General features: G+C 53.1%; 1 protein-coding gene across 1 annotated transcript in view; it reads right to left on the minus strand.

Annotated features, from left to right (window-relative positions):
- The window catches only part of LOC141072548 (transient receptor potential cation channel subfamily M member 2-like), a 493,704-nt gene extending 481,132 nt beyond the window's left edge, over window positions 1-12,572 (minus strand). The window contains exons 1-5 of the mRNA XM_073559813.1: window positions 12,355-12,572; window positions 12,037-12,119; window positions 11,522-11,684; window positions 11,184-11,364; window positions 3,904-4,064 (exon numbers count right to left, since the gene is read on the minus strand). Coding sequence (XP_073415914.1) covers window positions 3,904-4,064; window positions 11,184-11,364; window positions 11,522-11,684; window positions 12,037-12,119; window positions 12,355-12,510 — 744 coding nt within the window. The 5' untranslated portion in view covers window positions 12,511-12,572. The remainder of the gene's footprint in view (window positions 1-3,903; window positions 4,065-11,183; window positions 11,365-11,521; window positions 11,685-12,036; window positions 12,120-12,354) is intronic.
- Between the last annotated feature and the right edge of the window lie 11,890 nt (window positions 12,573-24,462).

The following is a 24,462-nucleotide window of genomic DNA, read 5'->3' on the forward strand; positions in this document are numbered from 1 at the left end:
GGGGTACTGTGCCCCGTGCTCTGTGGGTGAAATGTGTGAGCTGGTAATGTAGGGGTACTGTGCCCCGTGCTCTGTGGGTGAAATGTGTAAGCTGGTAATGAAGGGGTACTGTGCCCCGTGCTCTGTGGGTGTAATGTGTAAGCTGGTAATGTAGGGGTACTGTGCCCCGTGCTCTGTGGGTGAAATGTGTTAGCTGTTAATGTAGGGGTACTGTGCCCAGTGCTCTGTGGGTGAAATGTGTGAGCTGGTAATGTAGGGGTACTGTGCCCCGTGCTCTGTGGGTGAAATGTGTATGCTGGTAATGTAGGGGTGCTGTGCCCCGTGCTCTGTGGGTGAAATGTGTATGCTGGTAATGTAGGGGTGCTGTGCCCCGTGTTCTGTGGGTGTAATGTGTAAGCTGGTAATGTAGGGGTACTGTGCCCCGTGCTCTGTGGGTGAAATGTGTAAGCTGGTAATGTAGGGGTACTGTGCCCCGTGCTCTGTGGGTGAAATGTGTAAGCTGGTAATGAAGGGGTACTGTGCTCCGTGCTCTGTGGGTGAAATGTGTAAGCTGGTAATGTAGAGGTGCTGTGCCCCGTGCTCTGTGGGTGAAATGTGTAAGCTGGTTATGAAGGCGTACTGTGCCCCGTGCTCTGTGGGTGAAATGTGTAAGCTGGTAATGTAGGGGTACTGTGCCCCGTGCTCTGTGGGTGAAATGTGTAAGCTGGTAATGAAGGCGTACTGTGCCCCGTGCTCTGTGGGTGAAATGTGTAAGCTGTTAATGTAGGGGTACTGTGCCCCGTGCTCTGTGGGTGAAATGTGTGAGCTGGTAATGTAGGGGTGCTGTGCTCCGTGCTCTGTGGGTGAAATGTGTAAGCTGGTAATGTAGGGGTACTGTGCCCCGTGCTCTGTGGGTGTAATGTGTAAGCTGTTAATGTAGGGGTACTGTGCCCCGTGCTCTGTGGGTTAAATGTGTAAGCTGGTAATGTAGGGGTACTGTGCCCCGTGCTCTGTGGGTGTAATGTGTAAGCTGGTAATGTAGGGGTACTGTGCTCCGTGCTCTGTGGGTGAAATGTGTAAGCTGGTAATGTAGGGGTACTGTGCCCCGTGCTCTGTGGGTGTAATGTGTAAGCTGGTAATGTAGAGGTGCTGTGCCCCGTGCTCTGTGGGTGAAATGTGTAAGCTGTTAATGTAGGGGTACTGTGCCCCGTGCTCTGTGGGTGAAATGTGTGAGCTGGTAATGTAGGGGTACTGTGCTCCGTTCTCTGTGGGTGAAATGTGTAAGCTGGTAATGTAGGGGTACTGTGCCCCGTGCTCTGTGGGTGAAATGTGTAAGCTGGTAATGTAGGGGTACTGTGCCCCGTGCTCTGTGGGTGTAATGTGTGAGCTGGTAATGTAGGGGTACTGTGCCCCGTGCTCTGTGGGTGAAATGTGTAAGCTGGTAATGAAGGCGTACTGTGCCCCGTGCTCTGTGGGTGAAATGTGTAAGCTGTTAATGTAGGGGTACTGTGCCCCGTGCTTTGTGGGTGAAATGTGTAAGCTGGTAATGTAGGGGTACTGTGCCCTGTGCTCTGTGGGTGAAATGTGTAAGCTGGTAATGTAGGGGTACTGTGCCCCGTGCTCTGTGGGTGTAATGTGTAAGCTGGTAATGTAGGGGTACTGTGCCCCGTGCTCAGTGGGTGAAATGTGTAAGCTGGTAATGTAGGGGTACTGTGCCCCGTGCTCTGTGGGTGTAATGTGTGAGCTGGTAATGAAGGGGTACTGTGCCCCGTGCTCTGTGGGTGAAATGTGTAAGCTGGTAATGAAGGCGTACTGTGCCCCGTGCTCTGTGGGTGAAATGTGTAAGCTGTTAATGTAGGGGTACTGTGCCCCGTGCTCTGTGGGTGTAATGTGTAAGCTGGTAATGTAGGGGTGCTGTGCCCCGTGCTCTGTGGGTGAAATGTGTAAGCTGTTAATGTAGGGGTACTGTACCCCGTGCTCTGTGGGTGTAATGTGTGAGCTGGTAATGTAGGGGTACTGTGCCCTGTGCTCTGTGGGTGAAATGTGTGAGCTGGTAATGTAGGGGTGCTGTGCCCCGTGCTCTGTGGGTGAAATGTGTAAGCTGGTAATGAAGGGGTACTGTGCCCCGTGCTTTGTGGGTGAAATGTGTAAGCTGTTAATGTAGGGGTACTGTGCCCTGTGCTCTGTGGGTGAAATGTGTGAGCTGGTAATGTAGGGGTGCTGTGCCCCGTGCTCTGTGGGTGTAATGTGTAAGCTGTTAATGTAGGGGTACTGTGCCCTGTGCTCTGTGGGTGAAATGTGTGAGCTGGTAATGTAGGGGTACTGTGCCCCGTGTTCTGTGGGTGTAATGTGTGAGCTGGTAATGTAGGGGTACTGTGCCCTGTGCTCTGTGGGTGAAATGTGTGAGCTGGTAATGTAGGGGTGCTGTGCCCCGTGCTCTGTGGGTGAAATGTGTAAGCTGGTAATGAAGGGGTACTGTGCCCCGTGCTCTGTGGGTGAAATGTGTAAGCTGGTAATGTAGGGGTACTGTGCCCCGTGCTCTGTGGGTGTAATGTGTAAGCTGGTAATGTAGGGGTACTGTGCCCCGTGCTTTGTGGGTGAAATGTGTAAGCTGTTAATGTAGGGGTACTGTGCCCTGTGCTCTGTGGGTGAAATGTGTGAGCTGGTAATGTAGGGGTACTGTGCCCCGTGCTCTGTGGGTGTAATGTGTAGGCTGGTAATGTAGGGGTGCTGTGCCCCGTGCTCTGTGGGTGTAATGTGTATGCTGGTAATGTAGGGGTACTGTGCCCCGTGCTCTGTGGGTGTAATGTGTGAGCTGGTAATGTAGGGGTGCTGTGCCCCGTGCTCTGTGGGTGAAATGTGTAAGCTGGTAATGTAGGGGTGCTGTGCCCCGTGCTCTGTGGGTGAAATGTGTAAGCTGGTAATGTAGGGGTGCTGTGCCCCGTGCTCTGTGGGTGAAATGTGTAAGCTGGTAATGTAGGGGTACTGTGCCCCGTGCTCTGTGGGTGAAATGTGTAAGCTGGTAATGTAGGGGTGCTGTGCCCCGTGCTCTGTGGGTGAAATGTGTAAGCTGCTAATGTAGGGGTGCTGTGCTCCGTGCTCTGTGGGTGAAATGTGTAAGCTGGTAATGTAGGGGTGCTGTGCCCCGTGCTCTGTGGGTGAAATGTGTAAGCTGGTAATGTAGGGGTGCTGTGCCCCGTGCTCTGTGGGTGAAATGTGTAAGCTGCTAATGTAGGGGTACTGTGCCCCGTGCTCTGTGGGTGAAATGTGTAAGCTGGTAATGTAGGGGTGCTGTGCTCCGTGCTCTGTGGGTGAAATGTGTAAGCTGGTAATGTAGGGGTCCTGTGCCCCGTGCTCTGTGGGTGAAATGTGTAAGCTGGTAATGTAGGGGTGCTGTGCCCCGTGCTCTGTGGGTGAAATGTGTAAGCTGCTAATGTAGGGGTGCTGTGCCCCGTGCTCTGTGGGTGAAATGTGTAGGCTGGTAATGTAGGGGTGCTGTGCCCCATGCTCTGTGGGTGCAGAATTAATATGTTTATGTTAATCATTCACTTCCTAATTTACCATGGTTGGTCTGGTGACAGAACCTCTTTCAGTCATTTTCCTCTCCACATGTGTTTGCAGGGCAGTTCTCCTGCTCTTACCCCCATTTTTCTTCCTTTTTCAGCCCCCTAGCCCTGACTATGACTATTTTACAGCCCTGAAGTTGAGGTCTCCATTAACTTATATAGGGTCCAGTCAAGCCGGACCCGGGAAAACCCAAACATCCAGGGGTTCGCTCATCACCAGTCCTGTCTGTTCCATCACTGCACAACCTCTCCTTCCTGTAGAACATCAGTGGAGATCAATCACTAGTGAGGAGGATCACTAAAGACCGGAGATCAATGTCACAGCTGTGGAGAGGGTCTCAATCATCAGGGGTCTCACCGCTTCGCTCAGCAGGTATTCTCTGTTGTGGATGATACCCCAGGTGGCAATGCCGATCAGGACAATCTCTGAGTCTTGCTGGTCTCCACTGAAGTCCCTTATGGCCTCTCCCACATGCTTCATGACTCCAGCATGAGATCCTCCTGTGATGATCCACGCACCTAAGTGGGAAAACACATATAGACGTCTGCCAAGGAACATGAGGACAATCTGGACAGAGCCCAACTTATCGAAGCATGAAGAACCTGTGAGCTAATGTCGTCCCTGTGGATTTAACTGGAGCCTAAGTTACCAAATCATGTAGAACCAGTAAGCCAATGTCTTCCCTGCGTATATACCTTGAGCCCAAATTATCAAACCATGAAGAACCACCTGAGCCAATGTCATCCCTGCGTATATACCTGGAGCCCAAGTTACCGAAACATGAAGAACCACCTGAGCCAATGTCATCCCTGCCTATATACCTGGAGCCCAAGTAACCAAACCATGAAGAACCACCTGAGCCAATGTCATCCCTGCGTATACACCTGGAGCCCAAGTAACCAAACCATGAAGAACCACCTGAGCCAATGTCATCCCTGCGTATACACCTGGAGCCCAAGTAACCAAACCATGAAGAACCACCTGAGCAAATGTCATCCCTTCAGAATTACCTGGAGCCCAAGTTACCGAACCATGAAGAACCAGTGAGTCACAGTCGTCCCTGTGGATACACCTGGAGCCCAAGTTACAGAATCATGAAGTACCAGTGAGTCACTTGACGTTGGTATTGTTAAGTGGTTTACCTCGTGGGAGACCAAGCGTCTTGCCTTTCCCCGTTACCCCTGCGTGACCAAAAAAACCCCCACCCCCTCAACGCCACCAACTAATACACGGACACAAGTATTTTCTTTGGAATTTTTATGGCCACAGCAGCCTTTTATTATACAAACAAACAAAAAACAGTAAACACTGTATCATAAATAACATAAGTACAATGAATTGAACCCTGGAAGGAGAAGTCCTTGAAGCCACAAGATCATGGTGAAGTAGTCCAAAATATTGTGAACAACCCCCGTCCATTTGCTCCCAGCCATTACCCCACAGACTCGGGAGCACCAGCACACCAATAGATATTGTCCACGAACTACTTGGAGATCCGCCCTCTTCCGACGGAAACTCCCCATCCACCTTTCACCAGATCACGACCAGCATACCTTTTAACGAAGGAGACCCTACACACCAAGTCTCCAAAACCAATTTCCACCGACTTCAAGGACTCCCCCCTCCTCCAAAACCGCCACAACGAGGGGGCCTTGAACACCTCAACGACCTGAGACCCCCCAACCCGCCAAGCGACGGCCCTTTCTATACCGTCCTGAAGGGTGAGGGCCCAAATATCGGAACCCACAGCATTTAAATGGATACCATCCACCAACCAAAAATCACCGTCGCCCTTTTCCAAATCAAAATGCCACACGGCAACTCCCCCATTCCTAACAATGAAAGCAGACACCGCTCTGTTAACTTTTATCCTGGCGTGATTAACCTTCTCCAACGATCTCATAGACCGCCAGCGCGGCACAATCTCAGACCACACAATACAGACCCCCCGGTACAACAACCACAACCACCTGCTTAATATCCCTGACCAACTCCCGGAAGGGCCGCACCGCCAGATTGTTACCCCCAGCGTGAATAACAAGAATATCTGGAGCCCGATCCAACCGGATGCACTCGTGGATCTCCGGCAACACCCTTCGCCAAACCAGGCCCCTGAAACCGAGCCACCGCACCACCGCCAATGCCCTGGGAATCCCCAGCTGTCTGCCTTCGTTCCTGACATTGGCTCGCAACACTCCCCAATAAACGAAGGAGTGCCCAAAAATTCAGACCAGCAGCTGCTCAGCACCTGAAACAAAAAACAACAGTAACAGAAAAGCAAACTTGCAGAATAAATTTTTTGTCGCCACCCACTCAGACTCCTGTCCGTCCCATGTTCGCGACTAACCAAACCCCCCTCCCCCATACCTTTCCGAATAAAGGCCGAACATAACTGCGGTACCGATTGGACCTCCACCCACCAATGCGCTGTATTAAAGAGGGGCCTAAACCACACACCGCCGCCTCGGTCGCCACTCCTATTCTGAATGAATGAGAGGCAAAACGGGAGTCGTCTATTCCCAAACCCCGAAAGGATTTTTTAAAACCGCGCCAAACTGATACCGGGACAAACTACCCCTGTCTGCGTGGCACAACAAGGAACCACTCAAACTGGGACGAAGCTCCCAAAAATTCCGCAAGCACTAAACAGGGCACATCAACGAACCGGACACGCCACCCAACACAACTCGCCGGCCTTTACCAGACTGGTCCGTTTTAGACCTTCGCAGCCAGAATTCAACCCCCTGTGAGGTCAATAACACATCCCGGGCTAATAAGCCTCCCATCGACTCTTTATTGGGAGACACGAGCTCCCCAACCCACAAAGCCCCAAAAAATGCAAACGAGAAGGCCAGGTGAAACAACACAACCTCATATCGATCCGAACAGACCGACTACAGAACCCGCCCCAATTGTTCGAGCATATTAAACGATACAGGCCGTCTTAAATCACCACCGCCACTGAAACGGCGGAAACCTTTGCCGCCTGTTTGACCAAAAATGTTTTTGTCAAATCCCTCCACCCGCGCAACCGAAAACCAAAAGACAAACCTGCTAACAAGCGCGTCACCTTTGCACGGGACCAACCCTCGCTCGCACCTCGCCTCAACCAAGACAACAACATTCCCTCTTGCTCAAGCCCGGCCCCGCTGGTGAGGCTGGCCGAAAGGATCTCTTCCCACATCCGCCACACCACCCGGTAGGCCTCCCAAGTTTTTGGTGCCTGTGACGATTCAATCAGTGACTCTGCGGCTCGTAAGTCACCCTCCACAGCTCCTCCGGACAAATTAGACCCTCGATCTCTGCTTCCGGAGCCAAAGAACGAAAACGATCCCACTGCGAACGAGAGAGAGAGTCAGCTATCTCGTTCCTCACGCCAGGCACGTGTGTCGCAGTCACATGGGCATTCAAAGACAAACACAATAGCACCAATTGCTGTAAAACCCGAATAACCGGAGGGGACGACGTGGTAAGACCATTAATAGCGCTCACAACGCCCATGTTGTCGCAATTAAAACGCACATGCTGGTTCCTGGAATCCAGCCCCCACAAATGCACCGCCACTAGTATCGGAAATATCTCCAGCAACATGATGTTACGCACCAGACCGGCCGAAACCCACGTGTCAGGCCAATGAGCCGCACACCATTGCCCTCTGAAATAGGCACCAAAACCGATCCTGCCAGCCGCGTCCGTAAACAAATCCAATGCATCGTTACCTACCACCTCCGCCATTGCCAAAGAACGACCGTTGTACTCCTCCAAAAAGGACTCCCAGATCGCCAGATCAGCCCTGAGTTCTGACGACAACCTAACAAAATGGTGGGGAGCCCGAATCCCCGCAGTAGTGCTAGCCAGCCTACGCGAAAAAACTCGACCCATCGGCATCACCCGACAAGCAAAGTTAAGCTTCCCCAACAGCGACTGAAGATCGCGCAAAGATATTTTCCTCAAACGACGTGCTCGGACCACTTCAGACCGCAAATCCACCAGCTTGTCCTCAGGCAACCTGAACTCCCATTCAACTGTATCGATGACGATCCCCAGAAAACGCAAACACGTGCTAGGACCCTCCGTTTTTCCGGGCGCCAACGGGACCCCGAAGCGATCCGCCACGCACTCAATGGCTTTCAAAATCCTGCAACAACACGATGAATCCGCCGGACCAACACACAAGAAGTTGTCCAAATAATGAATAACAGAGTCAAAACCGGAAACGTCGCACACAACCCACTCGAGAAAGGAACTAAACGCCTCGAAATATGCGCAGGACAACGAACAACCCATAGGTAAACACCTATCTACAAAAAACCTGCCTTCCCAAAAACAGCCCAGCAGCTTCACACTTTCAGGATGAACCGGTAGTAAACGAAAAGCGGATTCAACATCAGTCTTTGCCATAAGGGCACCACGAGCACATTTCCGCACCCAACGCGCCGCCTCGTCAAATGAAGAGTATACCACCGAACAAATCTCCGGATCAATACCATCGTTAACCGACCTTCCACGTGGGTAAGACAAATGTTGAATGAGCCGAAACTTATTCGGCTCCTTCTTCGGAACCACCCCCAAAGGGGAAACCACCAAATCTGGAAAAGGAGGGAACGCGAAAGGGCCCACCATGCAGCCCAACGAAACTTCTTTCCTGAGTTTCTCAGAAACGACTGCGGAATGCTCCAAGGCTAAGCGCAAATTTATCAAAACTAACGGGATTTCAAACGGAGGACTCAGAATGCGAAAACCCTCCTTAAAGCCTGAATACAACAACTCCGCTCTTTCCCTATCAGGGTACCTATTTAGATAGGGAACCATCCTTTCCAGATTCACTGGAGACTCCCCCTTGCGAATTCCCAACCCCAGCTCTAGACTTCCCTTTTTTGAAACACTTTGATGCTCCATGTGAGGCGCCATTACAATTAGAGCAGAGGTGTTTGAATTTACAATTGGCCCCGAACTTAGACTGGCTGTCGTTAAACTGCCAGCACACCCCCACCTTGTGCGTTCCTGCCTGCCCTTGACCTCCGCCACCCGTAGAGCTGGAGTTGCCGCTACCCTGGCTGGTGCTTCCAGCCCCCCCATGAAAGGAGCTCCCAAACTTATTCTGCGCTATCACACGCATCCACAAACCAATATCTTTCTGGTCCCAGCGAATAGCCGGACGCACAGCCTTCCTCTGACGGAATTGCTCATCATACCTCAGCCATGCCTGACCGCCATACACTCTGTAAGCCTCACCTATAGCGTCCAGATAACAAAACAGCGCGGAGCAATTGTCAGGGGCCTTTTCCCCAATAACACTTGCCAAAATGGCAAAAGCTTGCTGCCAATTCACAAACGTCTGAGGAATCAGGCGCCACCTGCGCTTTTCTTCATCCTCCTTTTTGCTATCCTCTTTTTTGCTTTTATCTAAATTAAACTTATCCAAAGGCAGCAACGAAAATATTTCCACATACTCATCCTTCCAAATTCGCTCTTTCACTTTTTTTAAATGAGCCCCAACGAACCTTCGAAGCACACATACACCTCACCATGCGCCCGATCGTCCAAATGCACACGACACTCCTTCTCTCTGTCGGTTTGCACCGACACTGGCTTGCCGGCGCGAGGGCCAGGCTCTACACTGCACTGACCAGACAACCCCCCAACTTGCAACCCGACCCACGCTGCTACCGGTGACGACCCAACAAAACCCCGCTCCAATCGTGACAGCAAGCTACGCACATCCGCCAGCATATCACACACTCCCATGGCCGCCCCTGAACTGCTCAACCCAGCCCCCACCCCGACACCACTAGGTTCCGCTAAGGGCCCCCTTTCCACCACTGACGAAGATAAAAACGGGTGACAAACAGGGGACATAGACACATACTCACCAGGCTGCGAGGGGGCTGTGTGCCCTCCAGCCGAAAAGCCTGGATCCCCTGAAGCCTCGCGACTCCCGGTGGCGGACTCGCTGCCGCGTTGCTGGTCTCCGAAAACCCCCGCAGCGAGGGTGGGAGGCCTGAACCCCTGGAGTGTGAAGTGAACCAGGCAGCGGTACCCCCAAGTCTGATGCCTCCTGGCACCCCCCCCGCCGGGAGCTCCTGAAGGTGTGCCATCTTGCTGCACCTGCGCGTCCAGGGCCCCCCACGATAGCTGGGAGCCCGAAATCGCCCTCCTTCGCCCGAATTTTCTTGCAGCCGGTGCCAACACCGCCGAGCTGCCTGCGACTCCCGCTGCAGCCCCAGGGCTGTGATGCGTCGTCACAGCGTTTGAGGCAGGCGCAGCTGCGGGGCCAGTGCAGCGGCGCCCCCTGCCGAGGACTGTTCCCCCACACCGTTGGGGGACGAAGAAGCCGGCCCTGCCGCGGGGCAGGCCGCCACTCTGCCGGCGGCCGAAGTCATGGGAGCTGTGGAGGCAGGCCGCACCACCGCGGCCCCCCGAAGGAGCAGATGGAGACAGAAGCCGGACACGTGCTGGCTCTGCCCCCCTCTTGCTCCGGGGCGAAGGTCCAGACACCGCCGCAGGGCCTCGCCGCACCTGATGATTCCTCCTAGGCCGCGACGCCCTGGGAGGGGAAGTGAGCGTCGCGTGGCCTGGAGGGTCCCGGGAGGGGCTCCTGCGCCGAGGCGAGGCCCGGGGAGCGGTGTCGGGTGAGAGCCGTTCCGGAGGCCTCACCCGCCTGGATCTCCGCTCCCTCATATCGGCCTGCACAGATGCACCTTGAAGCAGGCCTGCGACTTGTGCCTCCAACCATCCCGGAGGCTGCCCCGCCGCTGCCGCCCGCAGTCTGTCCAGGGCCTGATCCACTCCAGCCATCCTGGTGAGTATGTGGGTCTGTCTTGGAGCTGGGAGAGCGGGAACAGAGGGCGGGAACACCCCGGACCCCACCTAAATACCCCTTAGCTCCCCCTCCCCATTAACCCTTCCCTCACACTAAACCCTCCAACCCCCCGTCATGATGGCCTCCGCCCACGCCTCCTATAGGGGGCCGGGAGGCTCACTCTGGCCATTTCTGTCGTCCCTGTGGATACACCTGGAGCCCAAGTAACCAAACCATGAAGAACCACCTGAGCCAATGTCATCCCTGCAGAATTACCTGGAGCCCAAGTTACAGAATCATGAAGTACCAGTGAGCCAATGTTGTCCCTGCGTATATTCCTTATTATGAAATATTAAATGCAGACATAAAGGCAGAAGATGAGAATCCATAGCTAACAATTAGACAATCTGGGGAAATGTGACAAAGCCTACTGTGGCATTACTGTGGACCATAACTGGTATCTGATGCAGCTAAGATATGCAGAAGATAGATAGATAATCTTGAAGTGTCGGTATACAAAGTGACTGGCAATGTGGCCTCTAAGGGGCCATACCAGTAGGGACAGCGCTAGTTGTCTCCTCATCCCAGTGCACCACTCCAATGAAGATAGAGACGAATGAGTCCAACACTCATGGAAATCCCACAGAGTGTCTTCAGCTGGCAGAACACACCCCTATATTTGGAAGCCATTTTGGTCTATGTAATGATCCGCACACGGTTTCCTCCACAAATCAGCAGGACAATCCGAATCTAGACCAGCACACTTCAACCTTGAGGCCAGGATCTCCAGGTTGGAGGTTTTGGCTGAAGCTATAGATAAGAGCCACCATCTCACCTGTACTCTGCGCAGCTTTCACCAGGCCACGGCTGAACTGGTTCTTCAGTCTTGGGCTGATGTTGAAGTTCTTTGCTCCCCCTGTCACAGATATGAGTAGACTAGGCATGCTGAGCCCCCACTGCTGGGTCATCAAGTCAAACATAACCCTTGGCTTTGTGTCACACGAGGCACGCACATACTGTAAAGGGGAAGAGGTGCAGGTTATGGTAGCCGAGGAGAAGGAGATATCTTACTGCTCATTAATATCTGGCACGTGGACACATGGAATCTAAAGCTTAACCAAAAATAAATGGCCTCCTGAAGAGCCAGAGGGATTGGATCCACTATGCACTCACTTTTGCCCAAGTTCTATTGGTTCCTATGAAAGTCATATCCCCATGGGCATCACTAGGAAATTCTCTGACATGCCTCTGAGGATCCCAGGAGATATCTGCAGTCACATCAGTTGTCAAACCCTGGACGTGCCGATCTCGGGTGTGACCACATCCACAGATGTCTCTGCGAGAGAAAAGTATGGTAAATGATGAGAAGACTTTATCATGTCACCGTCATCTCAATGACTCTAAGATATAAGACGCCCCATCACCATGAGGAAGTAACTCGGCCAGTGATGGTCAGTCCTGTAAAAGGCATAGAGAATTCTCTCAAGAGACTTATTCACTGGTCCAGGTAGTTCAGGGCCTGGTAGCGGGTCTCCAGGCCAGTACTGATAGCACCACGTCCGCCTGGCTATAAGGCTGTTAGTATGGGCCAGGAAGCTGAGATTTGGGGACATAATATGGATGAAATATACATTCAAAGCCCAAAGTAGAATGACGTTTTTGACCAGCAGAAATGTCTCAGTACTCACTCCTCCCCCGAGGATCTGGGGATGAAGGCCACACATTCTTTCTTCTTAATGTGCTTTGACACCCAAGAGTTGAGAACATCAACCTGCAAAATAAAAGTTAAAAATTCAGTAAAGCAGAAAAAGACAAAAAGAGAATGTCGGACATAAAACCAATCTCTGTTCTGAAGGAAGATGTTAGGTGAGAAGATGTCTCCACAATCAGTCACTATTGTTTGTGTCTCGGCTTCACCCTCTGGCACTCGTGGAATGAAGGCAGATATGACTGAGGAGCGGCACAGCAGTAAGTGCATATCAGGGAGGTTCCGTGAAATCCTTCACCTTAGCTCCGTCCAGGAATTGCGGGGAGGTCTTCTTCTTCTTCTTGGTGTCAGCGGTGCCAGGTCGGTATGGAGAATGTAAATTATTTCTCTGCTGGTGCAGCTCCGCCCCGTCCACCCGATCCGTGTGATTCACTTTACTCTTCGTGTTTCCCATGATGTCCAAGATCCATACGATGAGGTGCGTGACAAGGAGAGAGCGGTGGTAGCAGGACACGGTCACACTACAAGAGAGCAGATGATATCACATGTCAAAATGAGAGGTAAAAATGGGAAGAGCAGGAATGAGGACAGGACGAGCAACTAGAACATTAGTGATAAGGACAGAGATGGCGCCAACGTACTCCGCAGAGGAGCATGGATGGACAGCATTAGACCGGTACTGGAGTTGTGGCAGCTCTGCTTTAATGTAAACGCTGTTTTTTCCTTTCAGGCCAGCAAGGGTTAATGTCAGTTTCTTTGAGTTGCTGGGTCAGCCTCTCCCACCATCCTTTACATAGTGACAGGAGGCATCAGCGGACTGTAGGGTATGGAGCATTATGTAGACCAGCCTGGACTGTGTAGCTCTCTGGTGTCAGCGCTGTATCTGCTACACCTGGAGTTCGGGGTCCGGCTTCCGTATCCTCTGCGGTGTGGAGCTTGGCAGTGGTGCTGGAGGCAAGTTTTGTGTCACTATCTCCTGAGTTTGTACCATCTGCAGTGGTGATGCTAGCGTCCTTGCCAGCTAGGGTATGGTAAGGTGACAGCTAGGGACCAGTTTTTGACGGCGGCAAGGGGGTGACGAGGACCCGCATAGGGTGTCAGGGGAGCTCAGGGATAGGCACAGGCTGAGTCAGGATGTGCCCCATCCCTCGTTCCCTACTATTAGGGCCGTCATCCCCCATTTTCCCATCCCGTTGTTGGCGTTTGTTGTGCCGTCCACTGGACCGACCCTTGTGGCTGTGACAGACATTACAGACATTACAGTAACACCAGTAAAGTGCCACATCCAGCCCGGCAACAGAAAACATGGCCTACGATAAGGTGAAAGGAAATCTCAACACAAACTACTACAAAAAGCTGGAGAGATTATTCCATATGGCTGACATAGGGCCAGAAAACGGGGGATAAGCTCCAATGACACCGATGGGGCTGCACCCCGATAAGTGCCCCATACTGAGCCCATGGAACAGAGAAGCCTAAAATATGAAAGCAGGGAAGAGCACACAACTGTCATGGTGTGAAGAGTTTCTGGGATTAGGTGGGTTTAGGGTTAATCTGGATGGAGTTTTCCTGCAGCTTCTAGCGCCCTGGAGCTTAGGCCACGCCCCCAGCAGTCACGTGCTTCAGGTCCTGTTAGTCTGGAGCAATCTCTCCGTGCTCCTGCTTCCTCTGGGAGACCTGTGGCTGGCTCCGTACTCTTGGCAGTCACGTGCTTCAGGTCCTGTTAGTCTGGAGCAATCTCTCCCTGCTCCTGCTTCCTCTGGGAGACCTGTGGCTGGCTCCGCCCTCTTGGCAGTCATGTGCTTCAGGTCCTGTTAGTCTGGAGCACACATCATTACTCAGGACACACGCAGTGGCTCAGTGAGCAAGTGCAGTGTGATGTTCCTGACAACATCGAGACCAATATAATGCAGCCAGACCAAAGAATCCACAGGTGTCGAATGGAAGGGTAAGCCTGCATCATACACCAACAGCAGCAGCCTCCTCAGGTTGGTGGTTTCCAGAGGTGGGTGGCTGAGCGGCCTCCTCAGGTGGGTGGTTTCCAGAGGTGGGTGGCTGAGCGGCTTCCTCAGGTAGGTGATTTCCAGAGGTGGGTGGCTGAGCGGCCTCCTCAGGTGGGTGGTTTCCAGAGGTGGGTGGCTGAGCGGCCTCCTCAGGTGGGTGGTTTCCAGAGGTGGGTGGCTGAGCGGCCTCCTCAGGTGGGTGGATTCCAGAGGTGCTGGCTGAGCGGCCTCCTCAGGTGGGTGGATTCCAGAGGTGGGTGGCTGAGCGGCCTCCTCAGGTGGGTGGATTCCAGAGGTGGGTGGCTGAGCGGCCTCCTCAGGTGGGTGGATTCCAGAGGTGGGTGGCTGAGCGGCCTCCTCAGGTGGGTGGATTCCAGAGGTGGCTGGCTGAGCGGCCTCCTCAGGTGGGTGGATTCCAGAGGTGGGTGGCTGAGCGGCCTCCTCAGGTGGGTGGATTCCAGAGGTGGGTGGCTGAGCGGCCTCCTCAGGTGGGTGGATTCCAGAGGTGGGTGGCTGAGCGGCCTCCTCAGGTGGGTGGATTCCAGAGGTGGGTGGCTGAGCGGCCTCCTCATGAAGACATTGCTGGATGTTTGGGCTCAATCTGCAGAAGAACCTGGTTTCCGCAGGAGAAGATGCTCAGAGGCTGTTGGAGGACAATGCCTCCTGTAGGGCGGTCTCTCCACAGGCAGCGTGGATTCAGTACATGAGGCTCCATCAAAGCCTTTAACTGTCCTACTACTTGGGGAACCTCAAAAATGAAGAGGGGAAACGTGAAGAATGTAAGTGCTGAGGATCGGATGCTTGTGGCCATAATTTAGCACCATGCGGCCACATGATGGAGGACCACTGATATTCAGGCTGTGTTCACACACAGCGTTTTTTTTTAGTGGTTTTTACCGCGGTTTTCACTATAAACCCGCTAAAAATAAGCTGCACAGTCATTTCTATGCATTTTGCACATTTGGGGACATTGATGCGTTTTTTACCATGAAAAAACGCATCGCGGTAAAAACCGCAGCATGCTCATTAATTTTGCGGATTTTTCCGCGGTTTTGGCTTCTTCCCTGCGGTTTGAAACCGCTGCGGAAAACTAGGTGCGGTTTCTGGGAAGGATTCAGGTTTTTGATCAGAAATTTTCTGCAACGTGTGCACTTAGCCTCACAAGGAACATTGCTGCCGGAGGAGGCCGGACTGCCGATCACTGACCTCCTCCTGATGATTTCTCTAAAGGCGGGGCCAGTGACGCCAGCACTGATTGGACGCAGGGCTCACGTGTCACAACGATCACACAGGAGTCCCGGGACCGTGAGGGCCGACACTGCTGGAACGGCGCCGACTCAGGATCGGAGCAGATCTGTGTGATACTGACTGCTGAGCCGTGTATCTAATCCTCTCCTGTGTGATACTGACTGCTGAGCCGTGTATCTAATCCTATCCTGTGTGATACTGACTGCTGAGCCGTGTATCTAATCCTCTCCTGTGTGATACTGACTGCTGAGCCGTGTATCTAATCCTCTCCTGTGTGATACTGACTGCTGAGCCGTGTATCTAATCCTATCCTGTGTGATACTGTCTGCTGAGCCATGTATCTAATCCTATCCTTTGTGATACTGACTGCTGAGCCATGTATCTAATCCTCTCCTTTGTGATACTGACTGCTGAGCCGTGTATCTAATCCTATCCTGTGTGATACTGACTGCTGAGCCGTGTATCTAATCCTATCCTGTGTGATACTGACTGCTGAGCCGTGTATCTAATCCTCTCCTGTGTGATACTGACTGCTGAGCCGTGTATCTAATCCTATCCTGTGTGATACTGACTGCTGAGCCGTGTATCTAATCCTATCCTGTGTGATACTGACTGCTGAGCCGTGTATCTAATCCTATCCTGTGTGATACTGACTGCTGAGCCGTGTATCTAATCCTCTCCTGTGTGATACTGACTGCTGAGCCATGTATCTAATCCTCTCCTGTGTGATACTGACTGCTGAGCCGTGTATCTAATCCTCTCCTGTGTGATACTGACTGCTGAGCCGTGTATCTAATCCTCTCCTGTGTGATACTGACTGCTGAGCCGTGTATCTAATCCACTCCTGTGTGATACTGACTGCTGAGCCGTGTATCTAATCCTCTCCTGTGTGATACTGACTGCTGAGCCGTGTATCTAATCCTATCCTGTGTGATACTGACTGCTGAGCCGTGTATCTAATCCTCTCCTGTGTGATACTGACTGCTGAGCCGTGTATCTAATCCTCTCCTGTGTGATACTGACTGCTGAGCCGTGTATCTAATCCTCTCCTGTGTGATACTGACTGCTGAGCCGTGTATCTAATCCTCTCCTGTGTGATACTGACTGCTGAGCCGTGTATCTAATCCTCTCCTGTGTGATACTGACTGCTGAGCCGTGTATCTAATCCACTCCTGTGTGATACTGACTGCTGAGCCGTGTATCTAATCCTCTCCTGTGTGATACTGACTGCTGAGCCGTATATCTAATCCTCTCCTGTGTGATACTGACTGCTGAGCCGTGTATCTAATCCTCTCCTGTGTGATACTGACTGCTGAGCCGTGTATCTAATCCTCTCCTGTGTGACACTGACTGCTGAGCCGTGTATCTAATCCTCTCCTGTGTGATACTGACTGCTGAGCCGTGTATCTAATCCTCTCCTGTGTGATACTGACTGCTGAGCCGTGTATCTAATCCTCTCCTGTGTGATACTGACTGCTGAGCCGTATATCTAATCCTCTCCTGTGTGATACTGACTGCTGAGCCGTGTATCTAATCCTCTCCTGTGTGATACTGACTGCTGAGCCGTGTATCTAATCCTCTCCTGTGTGATACTGACTGCTGAGCCGTGTATCTAATCCTCTCCTGTGTGATACTGACTGCTGAGCCGTATATCTAATCCTATCCTGTGTGATACTGACTGCTGAGCCGTGTATCTAATCCTCTCCTGTGTGATACTGACTGCTGAGCCGTGTATCTAATCCTCTCCTGTGTGATACTGACTGCTGAGCCGTGTATCTAATCCTCTCCTGTGTGATACGGACTGCTGAGCCGTGTATCTAATCCTCTCCTGTGTGATATTGACTGCTGAGCCGTGTATCTAATCCTCTCCTGTGTGATACTGACTGCTGAGCCGTGTATCTAATCCTCTCCTGTGTGATACTGACTGCTGAGCCGTGTATCTAATCCTCTCCTGTGTGATACTGACTGCTGAGCCGTGTATCTAATCCTCTCCTGTGTGATACTGACTGCTGAGCCGTGTATTTAATCCTCTCCTGTGTGATACTGACTGCTGAGCCGTGTATCTAATCCTCTCCTGTGTGATACTGACTGCTGAGCCGTGTATCTAATCCCCTCCTGTGTGATACTGACTGCTGAGCCGTGTATCTAATCCTATTCTGTGTGATACTGACTGCTGAGCCGTGTATCTAATCCTCTCCTGTGTGATACTGACTGCTGAGCCGTGTATCTAATCCTCTCATGTGTGATACTGACTGCTGAGCCGTGTATCTAATCCTATCCTGTGTGATACTGTCTGCTGAGCTGTGTATCTAATCCTCTCCTGTGTAATACTGACTGCTGAGCAGTGTATCTAATCCTCTCATGTGTGATACTGACTGCTGAGCCGTGTATCTAATCCTATCCTGTGTGATACTGTCTGCTGAGCCGTGTATCTAATCCCCTCCTGTGTGATACTGACTGCTGAGCCGTGTATCTAATCCCCTCCTGTGTGATACTGACTGCTGAGCCGTGTATCTAATCCCCTCCTGTGTGATACTGACTGCTGAGCCGTGTATCTAATCCTCTCCTGTGTGATACTGACTGCTGAGCCGTGTATCTAAGCCTCTCCTGTGTGATACTGACTGCTGAGCCGTGTATCTAATCCTATCCTGCGTGAAACTGGCTGCTGAGCTGTGTATCTAATCCTATCCTGTGTGATACTGCTGAGCAGTGTATCTAATCCTATCCTGTGTGATACTGACTGCTGAGCCGTGTATCTAATCCTATCCTGTGTGATACTGACTGCTGAGCTGTGTATCTAATCCTATCCTGTGTGACACTGACTGCTGAGCCGTGTATCTAATCCTATCCTGTGTGATACTGTCTTCTGAGCTGTGTATCTAATCCTCTCCTGTGTGATACTGTCTTCTGAGCCGTGTATCTAATCCTCTCCTGTGTGATACTGACTGCTGAGCCGTGTATCTAATCCTCTCCTGTGTGATACTGACTGCTGAGCCGTGTATCTAATCCTCTCCTGTGTGATACTGACTGCTGAGCCGTGTATCTAATCCTCTCCTGTGTGATACTGACTGCTGAGCCGTGTATCTAATCCTATCCTGCGTGATACTGGCTGCTGAGCTGTGTATCTAATCCTCTCCTGTGTGATACTGACTGCTGAGCTGTGTATCTAATCCTCTCCTGTGTGATACTGACTGAGCTGTGTATCTAATCCTATCCTGCGTGATACTGACTGCTGAGCCGTGTATCTAATCCTCTCCTGTGTGATACTGACTGCTGAGTCGTGTATCTAATCCTCTCCTGTGTGATACTGACTGCTGAGCCGTGTATCTAATCCTCTCCTGTGTGATACTAACTGCTGAGCCGTGTATCTAATCCTCTCCTGTGTGATACTGACTGCTGAGCCGTGGTATCTAATCCTATCCTGTGTGATACTGACTGCTGAGCTGTGTATCTAATCCTCTCCTGTGTGATACTGACTGCTGAGCTGTGTATCTAATCCTCTCCTGTGTGATACTGACTGCTGAGCCGTGTATCTAATCCTCTCCTGTGTGATACTGACTGCTGAGCCGTGTATTTAATCCTCTCCTGTGTGATACTGACTGCTGAGCTGTGTATCTAATCCTCTCCTGTGTGATACTGACTGCTGAGCCGTGCATCTAATCCTCTCCTGTGTGATACTGACTGCTGAGCTGTGTATCTAATCCTATCCTGTGTGATACTGTCTGCTGAGCTGTGTATCTAATCCTATCCTGTGTGATACTGATTGCTGAGCCGTGTATCTAATCCTATCCTGTGTCATACTGTCTGCTGAGCCGTGTATCTAATCCTATCCTGTGTGATACTGACTGCTGAGCCGTGCATCTAATCCTCTCCTGTGTGATACTGACTGCTGAGCCGTGTATCTAATCCTATCCTGTGTGATACTGATTGCTGATCCGTGTATCTAATCCTATACTGTGTGATACTGTCTGCTGAGCCGTGCATCTAATCCTATCTTGTGTGATACTGACTGCTGAGCCGTGCATCTAATCCTCTCCTGTGTGATACTGACTGCTGAGCCGTGTATCTAATCCTATCCTGTGTGATACTGATTGCTGAGCCGTGTATCTAATCCTATCCTGTGTGATACTGTCTGCTGAGCCGTGTATCTAATCCTATCCTGTGTGATACTGACTGCTGAGCCGTGTATCTAATCCTATCCTGTGTGATACTGACTGCTGAGCTGTGTATCTACTCCTATTCTGTGTGATACTGACTGCTGAGCCGTGTATCTAATCCTATCCTGTGTGATACTGACTGCTGAGCCGTGTATCTACTCCTCTCCTGTGTGATACTGACTGCTGAGCCGTGTATCTAATCCTATCCTGTGTGATACTGATTGCTGAGCCGTGTATCTAATCCTATCCTGTGTGATACTGATTGCTGAGCCGTGTATCTAATCCTATCCTGTGTGATACTGTCTGCTGAGCCGTGTATCTAATCCTCTTGTGTGATACGGACTGCTGAGCTGTGTATGTAATCCTGTCCTGTGTGATACTGACTGCTGAGCCGTGTATCTAATCCTCTTGTGTGATACGGACTGCTGAGCTGTGTATCTAATCCTCTTGTGTGATACTGACTGCTGAGCCGTGTATCTAATCCTCTCCTGTGTGATACTGACTGCTGAGCCGTGTATCTAATCCTATCCTGTGTGATACTGATTGCTGAGCCGTGTATCTAATCCTATCCTGTGTGATACTGTCTGCTGAGCCGTGTATCTAATCCTCTTGTGTGATACGGACTGCTGAGCTGTGTATCTAATCCTGTCCTGTGTGATACTGACTGCTGAGCCGTGTATCTAATCCTCTCCTGTGTGATACTGACTGCTGAGCCGTGTATCTAATCCTCTCCTGTGTGATACTGACTGCTGAGCTGTGTATCTAATCCTATCCTGTGTGATTCTGTCTGCTGAGCTGTGTATCTAATCCTCTCCTGTGTGATACTGACTGCTGAGCCGTGTATCTAATCCTATCCTGTGTGATACTGACTGCTGAGCCGTGCATCTAATCCTCTCCTGTGTGATATTGACTGCTGAGCCGTGTATCTAATCCTATCCTGTGTGATACTGATTGCTGAGCCGTGTATCTAATCCTATCCTGTGTGATACTGATTGCTGAGCCGTGTATCTAATCCTATCCTGTGTGATACTGTCTGCTGAGCCGTGTATCTAATCCTCTTGTGTGATACGGACTGCTGAGCTGTGTATCTAATCCTGTCCTGTGTGATACGGACTGCTGAGCCGTGTATCTAATCCTCTTGTGTGATACTGACTGCTGAGCCGTGTATCTAATCCTATCCTGTGTGATACTGACTGCTGAGCCGTGTATCTAATCCTCTTGTGTGATACGGACTGCTGAGCCGTGTATCTAATCCTCTTGTGTGATACTGACTGCTGAGCTGTGTATCTAATCCTCTTGTGTGATACTGACTGCTGAGCTGTGTATCTAGTCCCGTCCTGTGTGATACATCCCGGGGTCAGTGTGTTTCCAGTACTCGCCTGTGGTCCGGGGGTCGGTGGTGTTCGTGCTCCTGTGTGGCGCTCAGTGTCACTGAGTTGTCAGGTGTCCGCACTGTTGTACCTGGTGTCACTGTGATAACTGAAGCTTTTCTTCTATTCACCAGTAACTAAGGAGTCGGATTTCTGCCAGGAACAAAAGCTGCTGCCGGCGACACCAAAATGCTGTGATCTAACTGACAAACTGCACCTGAGTCACCTGTGCACAGCGCCCCTCACCTGGACACAGCTCCCCTCACCTGTACACAGCGCCCCTCACCTGTATACTGCGCTCCTCACCTGTACACAGCGCCCCTCACCTGGACACAGCGCCCCTCACCTGGACACAGCGCCCCTCACCTGTACACAGCGCCCCTCACCTGTATACTGCGCTCCTCACCTGTACACAGCGCCCCTCACCTGGACACAGCGCCCCTCACCTGTACACAGCGCCCCTCACCTGTATACTGCGCTCCTCACCTGTACACAGCGCCCCTCACCTGTATACCGCGCTCCTCACCTGTACACAGCGCCCCTCACCTGTATACCGCGCTCCTCACCTGTACACAGCGCCCCTCACCTGTATACCGCACTCCTCACCTGGACACAGCACCCCTCACCTGTATACCGCACTCCTCACCTGTATACTGCGCTCCTCACCTGTACACAGCGCCCCTCACCTGTATACCGCACTCCTCACCTGTACACAGCGCCCCTCACCTGTATACCGCGCTCCTCACCTGTACACAGCGCCCCTCACCTGTATACCGCACTCCTCACCTGGACACAGCACCCCTCACCTGTATACCGCGCTCCTCACCTGTACACAGCGCCCCTCACCTGTATACCGCACTCCTCACCTGGACACAGCACCCCTCACCTGTATACCGCGCTCCTCACCTGTACACAGCGCCCCTCACCTGTATACCGCGCTCCTCACCTGGACACAGCGCCCCTCACCTGGACACAGCGCCCCTCACCTGGACACAGCGCCCCTCACCTGGACACAGCGCCCCTCACCTGTATACTGCGCTCCTCACCTGTACACAGCGCCCCTCACCTGTATACCGCACTCCTCACCTGTACACAGCGCCCCTCACCTGTATACCGCGCTCCTCACCTGTACACAGCGCCCCTCACCTGTATACCGCGCTCCTCACCTGTACACAGCGCCCCTCACCTGTATACTGCGCTCCTCACCTGTACACAGCGCCCCTCACCTGTACACAGCGCCCCTCACCTGTACACAGCGCCCCTCACCTGTATACCGCGCTCCTCACCTGTACACAGCGCCCCTCACCTGTATACCGCACTCCTCACCTGGACACAGCACCCCTCACCTGTATACCGCACTCCTCACCTGTATACTGCGCTCCTCACCTGTACACAGCGCCCCTCACCTGTATACCGCACTCCTCACCTGTACACAGCGCCCCTCACCTGTATACCGCGCTCCTCACCTGTACACAGCGCCCCTCACCTGTATACCGCACTCCTCACCTGGACACAGCACCCCTCACCTGTATACCGCGCTCCTCACCTGTACACAGCGCCCCTCACCTGTATACCGCACTCCTCACCTGGACACAGCACCCCTCACCTGTATACCGCGCTCCTCACCTGTACACAGCGCCCCTCACCTGTATACCGCGCTCCTCACCTGGACACAGCGCCCCTCACCTGGACACAGCGCCCCTCACCTGGACACAGCGCCCCTCACCTGTATACTGCGCTCCTCACCTGTACACAGCGCCCCTCACCTGTATACCGCACTCCTCACCTGTACACAGCGCCCCTCACCTGTATACCACGCTCCTCACCTGTACACAGCGCCCCTCACCTGTATACCGCGCTCCTCACCTGTACACAGCACCCCTCACCTGTATACCGCACTCCTCACCTGTACACAGCGCCCCTCACCTGTATACCGCACTCCTCACCTGGACACAGCACCCCTCACCTGTATACCGCGCTCCTCACCTGTACACAGCGCCCCTCACCTGTATACCGCGCTCCTCACCTGTACACAGCACCCCTCACCTGTATACCGCGCTCCTCACCTGTACACAGCGCCCCTCACCTGTATACCGCACTCCTCACCTGGACACAGCGCCCCTCACCTGTACACAGCGCCCCTCACCTGTATACTGCGCTCCTCACCTGTACACAGCGCCCCTCACCTGTATACCGCACTCCTCACCTGTACACAGCGCCCCTCACCTGTATACCGCGCTCCTCACCTGTACACAGCGCCCCTCACCTGTATACCGCGCTCCTCACCTGTACACAGCACCCCTCACCTGTATACCGCGCTCCTCACCTGTACACAGCGCCCCTCACCTGTATACCGCGCTCCTCACCTGTACACAGCGCCCCTCACCTGTATACCGCACTCCTCACCTGTACACAGCGCCCCTCACCTGTATACCGCGCTCCTCACCTGTACACAGCGCCCCTCACCTGTATACCGCACTCCTCACCTGGACACAGCACCCCTCACCTGTATACCGCGCTCCTCACCTGTACACAGCGCCCCTCACCTGTATACCGCACTCCTCACCTGGACACAGCACCCCTCACCTGTATACCGCGCTCCTCACCTGTACACAGCGCCCCTCACCTGGACACAGCGCCCCTCACCTGGACACAGCGCCCCTCACCTGGACACAGCGCCCCTCACCTGGACACAGCGCCCCTCACCTGTATACCGCGCCCCTCACCTGTACACAGTGCCCCTCACCTGGACACAGCGCCCCTCACCTGGACACAGCGCCCCTCACCTGTAAACAGCGCCCCTCACCTGGACACAGCGCCCCTCACCTGGACACAGCGCCCCTCACCTGGACACAGCGCCCCTCACCTGGACACAGCGCCCCTCACCTGGACACAGCGCCCCTCACCTGGACACAGCGCCCCTCACCTGGACACAGCGCCCCTCACCTGGACACAGCGCCCCTCACCTGTAAACAGCGCCCCTCACCTGTACACAGCGCCCCTCACCTGTACACAGCGCCCCTCACCTGGACACAGCGCCCCTCACCTGTGCACAGCGCCCCTCACCTGTGCACAGCGCCCCTCACCTGTATACCGCGCCCCTCACCTGGACACAGCGCCCCTCACCTGGACACAGCGCCCCTCACCTGTAAACTGCGCTCCTCACCTGTAAACTGCGCTCCTCACCTGTAAACAGCGCCCCTCACCTGGACACAGCGCCCCTCACCTGGACACAGCGCCCCTCACCTGTGCACAGCGCCCCTCACCTGTGCACAGCGCCCCTCACCTGTATACCGCGCCCCTCACCTGGACACAGCGCCCCTCACCTGGACACAGCGCCCCTCACCTGGACACAGCGCCCCTCACCTGGACACAGCGCCCCTCACCTGGACACAGCGCCCCTCACCTGTAAACTGCGCTCCTCACCTGTAAACAGCGCCCCTCACCTGGACACAGTGCCCCTCACCTGGACACAGTGCCCCTCACCTGGACACAGTGCCCCTCACCTGGACACAGCGCCCCTCACCTGGACACAGCGCCCCTCACCTGGACACAGCGCCCCTCACCTGGACACAGCGCCCCTCACCTGGACACAGCGCCCCTCACCTGGACACAGCGCCCCTCACTT

Source organism: Dendrobates tinctorius, unplaced genomic scaffold (genome assembly GCF_039654945.1).
Source record: "Dendrobates tinctorius isolate UK_male_01 unplaced genomic scaffold, ASM3965494v1 ptg000275l, whole genome shotgun sequence".
In the NCBI taxonomy this organism is placed as follows: Eukaryota; Metazoa; Chordata; class Amphibia; order Anura; family Dendrobatidae; genus Dendrobates; species Dendrobates tinctorius.